Source organism: Diaporthe citri, assembly GCF_014595645.1.
Source record: "Diaporthe citri strain NFHF-8-4 chromosome Unknown scaffold_9, whole genome shotgun sequence".
In the NCBI taxonomy this organism is placed as follows: Eukaryota; Fungi; Ascomycota; class Sordariomycetes; order Diaporthales; family Diaporthaceae; genus Diaporthe; species Diaporthe citri.
In genome coordinates, this window is record NW_025064854.1 from 2,721,597 (window position 1) to 2,736,482 (window position 14,886).

At 54.5% G+C, this 14,886-nt stretch overlaps 4 protein-coding genes across 4 annotated transcripts; 2 read left to right on the forward strand and 2 right to left on the reverse strand.

The window, feature by feature from the left end:
• Positions 1–4,529: 4,529 nt before the first annotated feature.
• On the forward strand, positions 4,530–6,994 carry INS49_015845 (uncharacterized protein; the record flags this gene model as incomplete). Its single annotated transcript, XM_043176523.1, has 2 exons — positions 4,530–6,427; positions 6,760–6,994. 2 exons carry the CDS (start codon positions 4,530–4,532, stop codon positions 6,992–6,994), a joined length of 2,133 nt encoding a protein of 710 aa, XP_043019978.1.
• Positions 6,995–8,114: 1,120 nt separating this feature from the next.
• On the reverse strand, positions 8,115–10,394 carry INS49_015846 (uncharacterized protein; the record flags this gene model as incomplete). The annotated part of the gene is made up of 5 exons (XM_043176524.1): positions 8,115–8,424; positions 8,511–8,644; positions 8,735–9,206; positions 9,269–9,802; positions 10,267–10,394. 5 exons carry the CDS (start codon positions 10,392–10,394, stop codon positions 8,115–8,117), a joined length of 1,578 nt encoding a protein of 525 aa, XP_043019979.1.
• Positions 10,395–11,795: 1,401 nt separating this feature from the next.
• INS49_015847 (uncharacterized protein) lies at positions 11,796–12,044 on the forward strand (the record flags this gene model as incomplete). Its single annotated transcript, XM_043176525.1, has 2 exons — positions 11,796–12,001; positions 12,032–12,044. The coding sequence occupies 2 exons, from the start codon at positions 11,796–11,798 to the stop codon at positions 12,042–12,044; spliced, it is 219 nt and encodes a 72-aa protein (XP_043019980.1).
• Positions 12,045–12,395: 351 nt separating this feature from the next.
• Positions 12,396–14,479, reverse strand: INS49_015848 (uncharacterized protein; the record flags this gene model as incomplete). Its single annotated transcript, XM_043176526.1, has 6 exons — positions 12,396–12,711; positions 12,769–12,779; positions 12,892–13,241; positions 13,296–13,839; positions 13,896–14,214; positions 14,286–14,479. The coding sequence occupies 6 exons, from the start codon at positions 14,477–14,479 to the stop codon at positions 12,396–12,398; spliced, it is 1,734 nt and encodes a 577-aa protein (XP_043019981.1).
• Positions 14,480–14,886: the final 407 nt, after the last annotated feature.

A 14,886-nucleotide genomic window follows, 5' to 3' on the forward strand; every position in this document is an offset into this window, starting at 1 on the left:
AGGAGTGACTGGCACAAGAGTGTGACTGATCCAAGAAGGTGACTGGCCCGAGAGGGTGACTAGCTCCGGAGGGTGACTGGTCCAGGGGAGTGACGGGCTCAAAAGGATGACCACCCTTCTCACAGAAGGTCACAGAGGCCTAAATGCGATTCATTACAATTCAATGGCAACAAGTGAGTCACCACTGTTGCTGAGAGGAGTGACAATTTCGGGCGAGCTTCCGTAAGCAGTCCATCCCGCTGGGTAGCGACAGAAAGCTCACAAAAGGACAGTTGCTTTGGAAACTCTCTATTCAAAATGCAACCAATTTTCTTTGATATTATGATTCTATATATGTCTGTTATCGACTGTATACACTCCTCTCGCGTATTTATATTCTCAAAGCTCTGTCACCCTCGCCGGACTACCATTGTTTCCCTCTGAGTTTCTGGCAGAGCGGGGTGAATATTTTACGTGTGGGCGCCTATTTTGACCGCAGAAATGAGGTATTGTGATATCCTGTCCGATTTGATTCAGACAGCACGTATCATTAAGTAAATCAGGGGAGCTTCTGCAGAGCACGACTCAGGGATGTGTACTTATCACCAATCTGAACGGTAGAATACCAGGAACGAAAATTCCATAATCATAACTCGAGATAAAGAAGCAGCACGTGACGACAAAAGAAATGGCTTTTCCCCCCATCATTGGAGATCTTGATTGAATCATACTTAGCCAGCAGCCGGAAAGGGAACGCTTCTGATAGTATGAGATTGGTGTTAGAGTGGGCTTTGAGGCCACGGCTTACACAGAAAGTCAAGTTCCATGGGTCAAGAAGGCTTGGTACGTAGCCGTGTGAATTTAAATCCAATACCTCCAAACTTGGTGTGAAATTTGGAGGAGGTTAGCCTGCAAGATTTCATTCTGCTAAAGTTTAAATCCCACAGGCCCTTATCCCGTAGGTGGCTATCCCACAGGTGATTATCCCACAAGGGTTATCCTATTGGGTTTTATCCCATAGCTAGTTATCCCACTATGGTTATCCTATTGGATATTATGTTGTTAGAGATTATCATTATATGGACTTTCGCACTGGTGGGCATCCTATTGATATTGCTCCTCAGGGAGGGTTCGCTGACTAGCCCTCTTTAATGATATGTCGGATCTCCACAAGCCGTAATGAGCAAACCTATGCACTGTCCAACCGTGAACGGCGCCGGAGACATCTCCGCTCGAACAGTTGGTTGGGCTGTGGTCCTCCATGTCTTTCGGTCTCCTGGCGATCGATCCAACCAGATCGGCTATGTGAAAAGCAAGGGTGGATCTTTTCGACAAGCATCGGAGGAGTTGCTGGTCCTGGGCTTCAGCATGGCATGGGAAGTTTTCGCCCCTCAGCCAGTCCCACTCCGTGAACAAGACCCAGGGATTTTGGGGGTAACAGCTCGTATTTCTGTCCCCCAAGGTCTGGTCCGCAAGGCACAGAGCAGTCCCAAAATTCTTCGACTGAACAGGGAACCTTCAATGTTGTGCCAGTGTCTTGGTGAAGAGGCTCCCGGTTATCGGTGCCAGAGAATGGGAGAAGGAACAGTTGACACGCAAATATTATGTCAACGAAAGGGCCACGCCAAGATCTGGCCATCGCACAGAAGAAAATTGGTGGCAGGAATGGGAGTGTCTGCATACCTACGTACCCAAGTACCTAGGTATAGTTACACGAGACGGAATGGGAGCAGGGCGACGGACAGCAATCTAATACGTGTGCGAAAGAAGACAGGGAATGGAGCTGAGAATTGGAACTACAAAATTCAATATGGCTTCCAGCATTCGTTTTTGACATTGGAAGCATCCTTAAATATAAACCCTTGCAAGTATTCTTGCTTTTCAAGACTGCTGCCGCCTAACATGTCCCCAGATCACTCGCGAACCCGCAATGTCGTCGACTGGTGGATTCCAAAAGCACCGAGCGGCTCGCGCCAGCTCGGACGGCCGAGGAGCAATCTCGCAGCAGGGTGGGCTGCTGGGGAGGCTCAGACGCTGAGGCGACAGGCGACGTCCCGGTGATCTGGGGCAAACGGGATGTGGCTCCCACGCCCTCGCCGCGGACGCATGCACTTTCCATAAATTGCGGCGTGGACCATTGTCTGTCTGCATAAATATGTACAGCTGTATCCGTGTACCCTGAGAAGTCAGAGATCACAAGTCAGTCAAATTGTTTGAAGTGTGTGTGCCCAGTGGTTCGAGACGGGATCCCCTGGAGCCGCTCCGTTGTCGGCTGCCCATCCATTCCAACGGCGCAGTCGCGTTGGAGTTGAAGGGGCGAAAACTCGCGAGCGCGTTCTGCGGGAAGAGCCAATAGCCTAGTCTACTTTGTGACATTAGCCCAGAGGTTGGACGGGACCGATGACCTCTTGGGACGAAAGGTCCGGCTGGACCTGGGAACGCTGGGCTGCGAGGCTGACACCCTCTTGACTTGCATCATGTCCTGATGGTGACAATTATCAGCGATCAGCACCAGCAGCCGACGTCGGGAGTTGGCGTCGTCATGGCCCATGTGGGATGGGCGGTGCTGCACCGTTACCCACAAGGCAGCACGGCAGCTGCACGGGGCATGCCCACCCACGATGACCATTTATCGTTGTACGCAGAGGCAAGAGAGGAGATGAACAAATGCGCTTACCTACGAGATGGGGACCCGATGGTCATCCAACCAAGGCAATCCTGTCGGGCAGCGGCCAATGCGCGTCGACCGGACGGGGATCGCCCAGGTTTCTGCTGGTCCGATGGCGTAAAATGGTGGGAACTGGCAGGAGGCGCTAGGCGGCGATGGGACTAGCCTTGCGCAGGTTAATCTTATCAATCAAATCAGTTAGTTGGGTGGGGGGAGGGGGGCAAGGTTCCCAGAGTTTTTGGCCCTGCTCGCTCTTGCCTCATCTGCTCGTTTGAAGGCCCCCTCTCCCGCCTGTCTGGTCTGTCTGCCTTCCGCATGGCCGTCCACCGGCCCTTCCTCGTCCCGTCTCCTCTGTCTGTGCGGCTGGGCGGGAAAGGGACCTTTTCTCTAGGTGGTTACCTCGTGGGGAAGGTACATGGGTAATAGGCTACTTGATAGATGCAATACGGAGTAGTGGAAGGTTGGCTCACCGATTCAGGAGCCAAGATTGATCGTGTGCTTGCTCCCTCAGGGAAAGCCCGTCTGAAGAGTTTTCTTCCTGCCGATTTGGTCCCCAGATCCCCTGGTCCCCTGGATTCAGCTTTCAGTCTGGACAAATACATCTTGGGCCATTTCCCCCGCCTTGACCAGTCCATGATTCCTATCATTGGATTATTCCTATCGTTGCTATTGCTGTACATGCTGCATGCGCACCCGTATATCCGAGGCTTGAATTTGACCTGGACTGCACTACTGGCCCCCGGTCCCTTTGATCGAGTCAGAACCAGACGGTCCCACCCTTTCCTCCTAATCTTATCAGATTGATCTCTCCCTTCCCTCACTCTTCCACTCACCCGAACCTGCCGGCACTCACCTGTCAAAAATCAATCGATCCGTTCCATACCCCAAGCACGCAGAAGCCCACTCGCCTGCGCTATTCGTCATCAAGGGATCTGTTCATCCTAATTGGACTCGCTGCCTTGTCATCAGTTGTTCGGGTGCACCTGAGTCGCTGGATTGACCCTTGCGCTACAGGCCAAGCCACGCCACGCCCAAGCCCAGAACTGACCTGACCCGCGCACGATCGTCTTCGGAGATACGACTCAGAACCGCCATCCGGCCACGTTTGTTCTTCCGAGGTTAGACCTTCTCGTCGCAATCTGCCGCACATTCTCGCTTTGGCGATGCGATCAATGCAGCAAACTCACTGACTCTCGATAATCACTTCTCAGTTGAACAAGAGAAAACGTCGAACATCGATTGCATCGTCAATGGTCAATTCATTGTTGCTCCCAGGCCGATTCTGCTGCTGCTGTCTGCCCTGGCACCACAACCGTCCAATGAAACGGTAGCCCACCCGATTGGGAGCGTTGCACCAATAAAGCCGGCCGACCGTTACATGAGCATTCCACTCACCGTCCGATGATCGATCTGATAAGCAATTATCCCCAACAAGAAAAAGCAAAGGCACGAACAGAAAGACTTGTGAGGAAGAATAACAGCAGAAAGAATGGCAGCCGTCATGCCGACCAAGGCTCCTCCGGTCGGCCTCGCTCCCCTGAAGATCGGCCCAGCGCCAGGAGTTGCAGCATCGGCAGCTGCACGCTCGAGTTCTGCTGCAGGCTCAATGTCGCCGACGAATCCGATTTCTAGCGCCGCATCCACCCCCACCCCCACCTCAGCAGCGCCCAGCCCACTGGCCACAACCAACCGTAATTCTCCTTCGTACCCGACACAACCCGCCAAAACCACATCCGCATCCGCATCCGCATCCACCGCCTCTCATCATCATCAACCCTTCCCATCTTCATCAACTCCCACATCCGCCAGGCCCTCCATACAGCCTGCGCAGCCCAGGAAGTCTCTCCCCGCATCTCCGGCTGCCGCCGCCCCGGTCAACAAGATGTCCATGGCATCGGTCATCTCGCCGATGCCGGGCCCTCCCGTGGCAAAGGCCCCGATCTCAATGACGACCAAGGAATGGGTCATACCGCCCAGGCCAAAGCCCGGCAGGAAGCCCGCTACTGACACCCCGCCCACAAAGCGCAAGGCCCAGAACAGGGCTGCCCAGAGGGCCTTTAGGGAGAGGAGGGCCGCCCGAGTCGGCGAACTCGAGGAGCAGTTGGAAGCCGAGAGGGAGGAGCATGAGGCTGCCCAGGCCGCGCTGCAGGAGAAGGTCCACCGCCTGCAGATGGACTCGCAGGCGCTGCAGTCAAGGTGCGAGGTGCTGGAGAACATGCTTGACAAGGAGCGTGTCGAGCGGGCAAAGGAGGTCGAGGTCCTCACCAGGAGGCTGCATGAGGCCACCCAGCACCACCAGGCCCAGAATCACCACCACCCCGCGCGCCAGAGCCTTCCGTCCATCTCGTCTGTGTCCGAGTCGCAGGGCCCTTATGCACCACAGCCCTTGCGATATCACCACCGCCCATCGGCGCCGTCCCGTCTCTCTCAGCTCGGCAGGTCCAGCACTTCAGGTGGCCTGACCGCCAAGTCCACACCTGCAGCCACAGCCCAGCCTCACAGGCCCTCCACCACCAATTCATTCTCCATCTCACAGATCATCAGCCCGCCAGATGACATCGAGCAGGCACCGACCACGTGTGGGTCGTGTGACAGTGGTGGGCGCTGTGCGTGTGCAGACGAGGCCATGGCCAGCATGCCCGTTGGTTGCGGCAATTGCACCCTTGGCTCGCGGTGCCAGTGCCTTGAAGAAGTCCTGAACGGGACAGCGGCCGATAACGCTTACCAAGATGCCGGGAGCAGGGCCAACTCGGTGTCTAATCACCAGCCGACGCCAAGCCGCACGGCCAAGCGGACGATCCGGTCCATCTCCCCAAGTTCCACGGCGCCAGAGGAGAAGCGTGCGCGGCCGTCTCTGTCACACGCGGCCACCGAGACTGATTTCACCGCCATGTTCTCGCGCCAGGCCAAGCGTGCCTCTCCGCCAACCACCACCACAGCCTCAGCACAGCCTACTGCGGCTGCAATCACCGCCATCGGCACGCCCTATAGCAACGCACGCAGTCCGTATTCCCTGGCCCCGATTGATACCCAGGGTGGCGACTCGCCCGCTCCGGAGGACCGCTGCGGTTTCTGCGAGGACGGCACGTACTGCGTCTGTGCAGAGGCGGCGAAGAATTCTGCCCTTGCACTGCAACCACCAGCAGTTGAGTCAATCACCCTGCCGCCCATTACATCGTCAGCTTTGTTCTCCGTCCAGCAAGCTCGCACGCCTCCGCCATCCGAAGGCGATGCTAACGGCTACGAGATCCTGCCCGACGGTTCGGTCAAGCTGCCTAGTCTGAAGGGGCTCTCATCACGGAACAAGGTTGGCAATACTGACAACACCACGAAGCCCTCGACCAGTGGCTGTGGCCCGGGCGGCCCGGGTACTTGCGCCCAGTGCATCGCGGACCCTAAGTCGGGCCTTTTTTGCAGGTCCCTAGCGGCAAGTTTCAAAAGTAAGAACGGAGAGTCCAGTGGAGGCTGCTGTGGCGGTGGTGGACCCGGCGGTGGATGTTGCAAGGACAAGAAGCAGAACGCTGGCGCCGGCAGCAACGGCAACGCAAGCGTGAAGTTGTCCTGTGCGGATGCCTACAAAACGCTGGCCAGCCACCGGAATTTTAGCGAGGCGGCCGATGACATTGGGGCATGGTTGCCGATGCTGAGGGCGGCTCCCGCGCGGCCTCGGGAGCCTGAGGTCGGCGGCTGCAGTGGTGGAAAGGCGGGTGGCAGCTCGAGGACGCCGATCGAGGTCGAGGCGGCTAGCATCATGGGCGTGCTCAAGGGGTTTGACGTCAGGTTTGGGAGGGGGGAATAAGTGTCTTTTGACCTGCCTATACGGCGGTGTTGCATTGGCTTGGCGATTCATTCATGTCAAGCTACAAAAGGAAAAGGCGTTACGGAGGACGGGATATGCGCGCAGTTGTGGCCGTCGTTGGCACACGACGCGTGCTCCGGATGGGCTCAAAGGCTGCGGCCGGCTTCATCCATGGATTTGACTCAATACTCAAACCATAATCATCTTCAATCGTATCGCGCAATCGTGTAAAGGTGACGGACCCGAACACGTGCGTGTATGGCGTGTCCAGGTTGTTTTCGTGATGTACATTGGGTCTCGTACATCACCATAGTGTGCACCAGCAAGCCCACTGCAAATCTACATGCATGAAGACGCTGGACTCTGCGTGGGACAACAAGAACCCGTCATCAGTCAAAGATATCGAAGTCGCCAATCGGTCCGCGGAGAAGACCGTAGAGCCGCAGGAGACCGGAGCAAAGCCCGGCGTGGAACCCGGTGTCGGCCCCATGGGAACCAAACGATTCCTGCAGCAGAGCCGGGTCCCGTGCCCTTGTGATCCCTGCTGAACCGTTTCAAGCTGGTTGACAGTAGTTCATTGCCCATTTAGGTTGCCTTTTCACAATATGACGTGAGAGGGAAGGGGATGGAGTCACGGGAATGGACGTGTTTGTTGTTGGTTGGCCATGTGTAGACTACTGGTGGCGCATATGCGGGATCGGATGGAACTTGGAAGGGGAAAGAAAGGCACGAGCGGGGGCTTCCTGGGGAAACCCACACTGCATCGGCACATTGTTCGCGTGGTTCGTCGTCCAACGGGGATGACAGGGTGTTTTCCCCAGGCCGATACCTAGTTTTTATGTCACAGCGGAAGGGATCTTGTGTTGGGGAACGGCGGTAAAACCATGGAATTTTGATTGGATTGAAAGGGACTGACACCCACGTATCCCCCGGTGGAGGGGCTTGGCTGGTATTTTCTCAAGGCAATGTATGACGGCCTTGGGACTTTGAGTCTTTTCTTTCAGGGCTTCTACTTGTTAAATCAAGCATTTTGGAGGCTCGTTTCACCATGTATGATATTGTGATATAGAGTACAGAATACGGGATATCCTGGGAGATTCCCGAGGTCTGCACCAGGCTTTGCTCTGGCATCAGCAGCCTCCCATCAGGGGTCTTTATCACAACGAAGAAACCCTACCTAGGTAAAGAGAATTACGACCAAACCCAGAAATTCCTGATACCGTCCTGGTAAAACAAATTCATTTGAATTACAGGCGATCAACTCAATATAATATATTAGTGCATGCAAACTTTTTGTAGAAATGTTGACAGTATTCATGGCTATGTTCAATCAGTTTCGAGACTTTGGAACAGAAGCGCCGGATGTACTACTATAACCTCCTTATATCTTCCTCGCAATGTGCACTTGATCACTCCATGTTGTTTGTTGTTAAGTAATGACATGGATGCCGAGAATAATAAGTAAGGGATGTGGACTTCTCATCTGTTCTGCCCGCTGCTCACAGCATCACGCCTACAAAATCAGGGCGGATAGGCAGACTGCGAGCATAGACCTTGCTGAGCAAATGACAGAATGACACTGTTGTTTTAAATGGTCACATTCGTACCAGTTAGTAATGGTGACACCCTCGCACTGGGTCTCAAACCACGTAGCGTTCCAGAGCTGGGTCACCTCCCCCCGCCCTCGCCAAAGACCATGACCGCCTCGGCCCCGTTCGGGCTCCACGCCGGCCAGCCCATGTCGACCAGGCCCTGGCCCGATGAGTCTTTCAGGAAGGCGAGGTAAAAGTCCTGCCACTGCTCCCAGACCTCGTACTCGAAGGCGGTGGGCGGGCCGGCGCCGTGCTCGGTGAAGGTGCCGAGCAGCAGGGGCAGCTTGGACGTGTGGTAGGCGCCCTCCCACCAGCGCGGCGAGATGTTGGGGAAGCTGGCGTTGTTCCAGTATCGGAACGTGCGCGAGCCTGTGGTGTAGCGGAGGCTGTGGGTAAGCGTCACTTTTGTTAGCCACGACGGCTGGGGCTGTGATACTCAGGCCTAGGTGAGTAATTGATGAGAATGACGCACTTGGACAGGTACGTCACAGGGCACGTCCGGCCCGTCCTGACTTTCTCGCGAATCTCTGTCATGTTCGGACCGTGGGACCCGGGCCAAGTGATGAGAGATGCGTCTTCGTTGCCATTGCTTCCGACGATCGCGGGCTGAAAGCCAGTCCTCTTGGTCAGCACCATGCCCCTGTCCTCTTATTGTTGACAGACGACTCTCGCCTGAGTGGGTTGGGCCACACTCACCGCCAATGTATAATTACCATCCTCGGCCCTGGCCGTGTAGTCATCCCACTTGGTCACGTTATCTGTAATAGTCGTCCACTTGAGCTGATAGTCGGAATGGTTCATGTTGTAATCCCCATAGAACCTGATGATGGCCTCCGCCGACACGTTGTGTTGCATGCAGGCGAACTCGTCTGCTGGGGTCAAGTCCGCACAGCCCAGACGCTCCGCCACGAAGGTGAAGTTCTTGTGCTCATCGTCGACGCTGACCCCCGTCGCAAAGACGCTGCCGCTGTGCTGGATCAGGCCGGCGACGATGGGGTCCTCGGGGTAGGCGTAGTTGTAGAAGTCGGTGCTGGCGCTCCCCGAGATCTGGCCCCAGATGACGATGCGGGAGGGGTCGTCGCCGAAGGAGGCGATGTTGTCGCGCACCCCACTCGACGGACAGCCGCTGGTCGAGGAGGCCCATGTTAAGGTTTGTGCCCTGTTACGCCTGGTGGATGGAGTTAGGGAGGCCGAATATGTTGGCGCGGTAGCTGTTTCGAGAGTTAGGACGAAAACAGGGCTTCTGTCGTTTGAGATGCGTAATGGTCTGGGATTCGCTCATACTTGATCATAACCACAATGTGTTCCTCTGTCCTCTGGATCCAGTTGTATGGATCGAAGACAAGCTCCTCCAGGCCGCCGGAGTTGAAGCCGCCCCCAAAGATCCAGACCAGCACCGGGAACGGCCCAGTGCTATTGCTCGCCGCCAACGCCTTACAGGGCTTATAGACGTTGAGGGTCAGACAGTCTTCCGAGGTTGGCCCGTCGGGTTGCAGCCATATGGCGTCGTAGGTGTAGACGTTGGGCTGGGTCTGTTTATTGATGGGATACTGGGGGCAATTGGGCCGCGTGTAGGTAGCATCAATGGTCTCGTTCTCGCGGCTCTTGGGCCGGGGAGCGAGGAATCGTAGAGAACCCAGAGGTGGCTCGGCAAAGGCGATTCCCATGAACTGCGCGACGCCGGGAGTCGACACGTTCACCATGCCGTAGACCTCTCCTACCGTGGTGTTGACCCTCAGAGTGTGCAAGGCAGCCACCAAGCCGCTGGCCTGGACGGCCAAGGTGGCCAATATTGTTGAGGAATAAGGTTAGATTAGGGGGTGGCTTGGCGTTATGCGCCACGTCTATATATGTACGGCCCAAATGCCCTCTCAGGGGCTTGTCTTTTTAGAACAACCAACTTGAATACACTCTTTTGACCCCCATACGCCACAAATATGCAGCTGATCCGGGTCATGATTATGGCTTCCTATTGGAGACGCGATAGCACAGGATGAGAGAGCCCTGAGGTTGAAAAGTCCACGGCCACTTCCTGTCAAGAGGGAGCAGCCAAGTCGTGGTTATATCATCATTCGATACCCTTCCATATCCTGAGATCATCGGTCTGGTATTATAATAGACGGTGTATGCGGCGGGTGAGGACGAGGAAGTGATCAAAAACATAACCCTGAGAGCTTTCAGGAGCAAGGAAAAGCGTGACCTGCGCGAGGAGGTGCAATTCAAAGTACCGGTATCCCGAGGCATACGGAACAATGTCGTGGGCTACGGTGGTGACGGCAGCGGCAGCGACAGCGGCAGCGGCAGCGGCAGCGGCAGCGGCACGGGATCTCTGCCGCTGACGGCCTCTGACGATCATAACATGATCAAGGATAGGCCATGGTACTTGGGCCTCGCGACGGCTGGCCCCGTCGGAGACGGGGCCTTTGCGTTTCCTACGGATGTCATGCTCGTCGTCAACTACACTATGATTGCCTGCTCAAGTGAGAGCTGTGACTGACGAGATGCAAACCCGCTGCGAGACTCGTATTGTTATCCCCCCGGGTCTTGCTACGTCTACATATGAACTGCTCAGATTCTGCACCCAATGATGCTCAGGCTAAATATAGCCTTTCAAGAGGGACCTATTAAACGACCAACGCGCTATCTACAGGGTTTCACGGAAAATTTTACCCATGCCGATACAACCCCCACAAAGAATGTGACGCTATTCTGGCCAATTTAATTTATACTTTTCTTAATTAAACCTACACCGTTACAGCCCATACGGGATGTAATGCTACAAAAAAGCTACCTTTCTTCCACATAGTTTTGCCTTGAAAAGCTGGTATTGTTATTGTGGCACGCACAGACAAGACAAGAGAGTCAGGGGACCCTTTGCCAACGCCGCAGAGGTCACGAATTAGGCTTCTTTTTCAGGAAACCCTGCATAGATCTAGGTGCGCTTGGAACGCCTGTTCGATGACTTCGGTTGCGAGTTCATCCCGGGACGGTCTAGAACCTCTTTGTTTCACGCCATCTTGACACTGAGTGTGGCCTGATTGACGGCTCCCTTTGGCGACTGAGCACGGACGAGGGGATTGGTGCGGCTACTGACTCGTGGTTGTGTACGTGCGCGGCTCAGCCTAGGCCCTCGTGTGCTGTATAAAAAGAAATCAGTTTAAACGGAATAAAAGAAATGGAGGCATGGAGACTGTTAAGGCGGTTGTATCCGTGGGGTTGTTTCGTTCGGCTACGTGCTCTGGAGTTGTGATAGAATCATAAACCACACATAACCGAAACCAGCAGTAGCAATGAGCCAGTTCATATATATCCAGGTCACATAGTTCATGCACTGTATGTGAAAAAAGAGTTTTGCTCAGTTTCACAGCCTCAAAGCAAAAGACGACTGCACTTCTCACCCGCGCGGAAGACTGAAACGAGGGAAAGGGCGCCCGCTTGAAGCTGTGCCTGGTTTCATCGTCGCATGTGGTCTAGACCCATGCCAAGCCATTCTCAACCTTCAAACGAATCGGAGCGGCTAGTCAGACACATTAGACCGGCATGAGACATCGAGAGCGTGCTCGGCCCTAGAGAATCAGCGCGCGTCTCACGAGGTCGAGCGTTCTCTCAAAAGTATAAATAACGACCAACTTGAAGTTCTCGGTGTCAGCGCCAGGTCAGTCAGTTGATACATCATCACTACAACAATAATAGACTCTTTCTGTTCACACTCACTAATCAACGCTACTTCCGTCACCCGTCTTGACCGACAAAAAAAATGAAGGCAAGCCTCTTCCTCTTCTCCGTCCTCGCGGCCATCGCAGCCGCGCAGAACCCCACCGATGTGGTGAACGACAAGCCCAGCCCGACCGTCAAAGACAACACCAAGACAGTCAAGCGCGATGTCTATGCCACACCCGAAGCGGACTCCATTCCCACCGTCCTCGAAGAGCGCGAGGCGGAGACCACCGGTGAGGTTGGGGAGTAAGTGGAACGAACATTGTGAGGTATCAGGGAGACGAAGTAGGGGTCGGGGGTTGCGAAAAGAACAGGCATATATGGAAAGGGGTATTTCTTTGGCGGTCTAGCATGGCGTGAGAAGTTGATAGAATGTTCCATACTCTCAGCGGCATGTCTTCTTCTGCAATAGACTTTTGTTGACCAGCTCGTACAACGCCGGGGCAAACATGACCTGCACGTGGCAAGAGGATAGTATGGGATTAGCCAGTCTCCACCTTGAAAATTTCTCTGTTTAAAAGATCTACCTTGTGCTCTTTCATTTAGTTAGTGTGAGGCTATTATGACACAACGGCTGAAATGAGAGATATTTAAACCAAATACCACTGCACGGATGTATCATACCGTCCCGGTAGAACGATCAGAAGGACAGCGATACGTCGTTCAAGTTGCGGGCCCCCGGCCGGCCGCCTCCTGGCCCCCTTCTGGGCGAGTGCAGGCAGTCCAGCCGCTCGTCCACGGTCAGGTTCGCGCCGCTGGAGAAGAAGCCCTCGCTCGTCAGCAGCACCTTCAGCACCCTGCCGTCGTCCCCGGTCCGCAGGATGCTTAGTAGGTCGTCTACATGCTGCTCCAGGTCCGGGTGGTCCAGCAGCTGGAGCCCGTCGATGACGCAGACGAGCAGGCCCGGGGCGTATCTGAGGAGTGCCTTGAGGGCCTGCAGGGCCGCCCGGTATGCTCTGTGCAGTACCGTCTAGTGATGCCAGTAATTTTGTGATGCTGCTGGCTTCTCCAACCTCCTGGGGGACTAAAAGAGTGAGCTGTCGTATTAGCCAGTAGAGGAGGATGACCAGGCGGGATGTCTCCAAGTGTTGACCTGTTTTGTTGAGGACTTCGGGTCCATGTTCCAGACGGCTTACCGAGACAGCCAGGTGTGGTACTTCTGCCTTCTGCATAACTGATACGATGTGTTGAGCAGCGACCGTGGCCTCGTGTCTGTTTGCGGAGAACGGCGGACTGATTATGCATAGTATTTGAGACTTTGGCTCTGAAATCCAAGTCTGAAGGCGAGTGACTATTTGCCCGGTGACTTGCCGTGCACCAGCGGACGTGTAGGGAGGGTCATTGATCGATTGTAAATCAGAAGTGGCGCTGGCTGCGTATGTGCCCATGAATTTCATCAGAGGGCGAGACGCTTCTTCCATCTCTTGTCTTGTGTGGATGATGACAGCGCCAGCCTGTGTCCTGTTTTCCTCGGCTCTGATTTCATCTTCGAATCTGTTATTTTCTATCGTTTCTGCACAGCCTTGGGACAGCGACGTACCTGAAACCGATCCCTGTGCTATAGCCAGCTGAGAAGTGTGAAGCTGCCGGGTGACAGTGGCTGTGGCCAGATTCTGCCCCATCTCCCCTATGGCGAGATAAATACGATTTAGCTTTTGACTTAAATCCAGACTGGACAAGTCGCGATTCTGGTCGGCAATTTGGTTCTGCCTGCGGATCTCCGATATAATGTGCTCCAGATGTGTGACTGTCTCGTGGGTTTGGCTGAGGATTCCTTGAGTCTCTAGTGATGCCTCTCTTTCGATGTCCTTAACCACGTCTTTGATCCTATTGACCTTCTCTCGGACTTCTCGGCCGTAGTAGCTCTGATCCATAGCAGCTTTGAACCGGCCCCATCTTGAGTGATACCAGGTCATCGCATGGCACAAGAATTTAGAATATCTGATGTATAGAAGGATGACGAGCTGCTTCATGCGATCTGTTGGGTGGATAGAGCCTTGTCTCTGGCTGAAGTTCATGTCTGCACTGATCTCGGCCAATGCTCGCGAGAAGCCCTCGCCGTTCTGATCATGTCGGGCCGAGGCCTTTTCCTGTCAGTCAAAATTAAGCAGACCTCCCAAGCACCAGCGACGAGGCTCACCTTCACTAGCGACGAGATTACGCCTACAAACAGTGACGTGTAAAGGCTTCCCTGGGGTATGAGAGAGAATAGCGACGAGTAGGCCGTGAGCGTGTCACAGAAACTGAAAAATTGCTGCTTCGCCCTACCAAGACCGCTCTGCTGTTGAGCTTCCCGGCTGTCCAAAGTCGATCTGATAACCTGTTGCAGACTCGCGACGCTTGGGGGTTTATGGCTATTCGGTAACAGCTCGTCACATTCTGGGTGCTTTCTCTGCAGCTTAAGCCATGTTTGGATAAGCTCCTTGCACTCCTTCTGGAGCAAAGCGATATCATCATTTCTGCTCAACCGAGTTCAATATAGCTGAATCATAGGAAGTAGCTTGATACGAATGTGAATGGGACAACTCACGTGTCGAGCTCATCAAAATCTAGCCACCGCTGCCACTCGCGTACTGGGTCCTTTGCCTCCGCTGCTCGCTCATGAGTCTCGAAGTCGCCGACAGCCTGGGCTACATCATTTCTGGGGAGATCTTCGGCTACCTGCAAACTGTGCTTTCTGACAAGGCGGAAGGCATCTCCTTCTAACCCATGTCTCTCAGCCATGATTGCCGACGTACCTCTATTGTAATATTACAACTGTGCTCCTTAGCCTCGGTATCTTCTTTGCCAGACGCTGCGGTCACCATCATTGTCCAGGTAAGTCGAAGCCAGAACAGATTGGATCAATCACACAGCTGTGCATGCGGTTCTGCGAAGAGGAAGCGGGGTTTGCAGAGCCGATGGAAACGTGATTCTTTCATTGGAGCGGGTGTGGCAGCCATGTCAGCTTCATGTCGCACAAGGTGATACGACTCATCACTCGTGACCACGACAATCAGCACTCCGTTCTTAAACCTTGGAAGTATTTTCTTCGGCCGGAACATGGGCACATAGTTATGCTCTCATTCCACGCTTTGGACACATATCGACAATAAGCTCTCCACTTCGTTTAAAGACGCTCGAGGGCAATC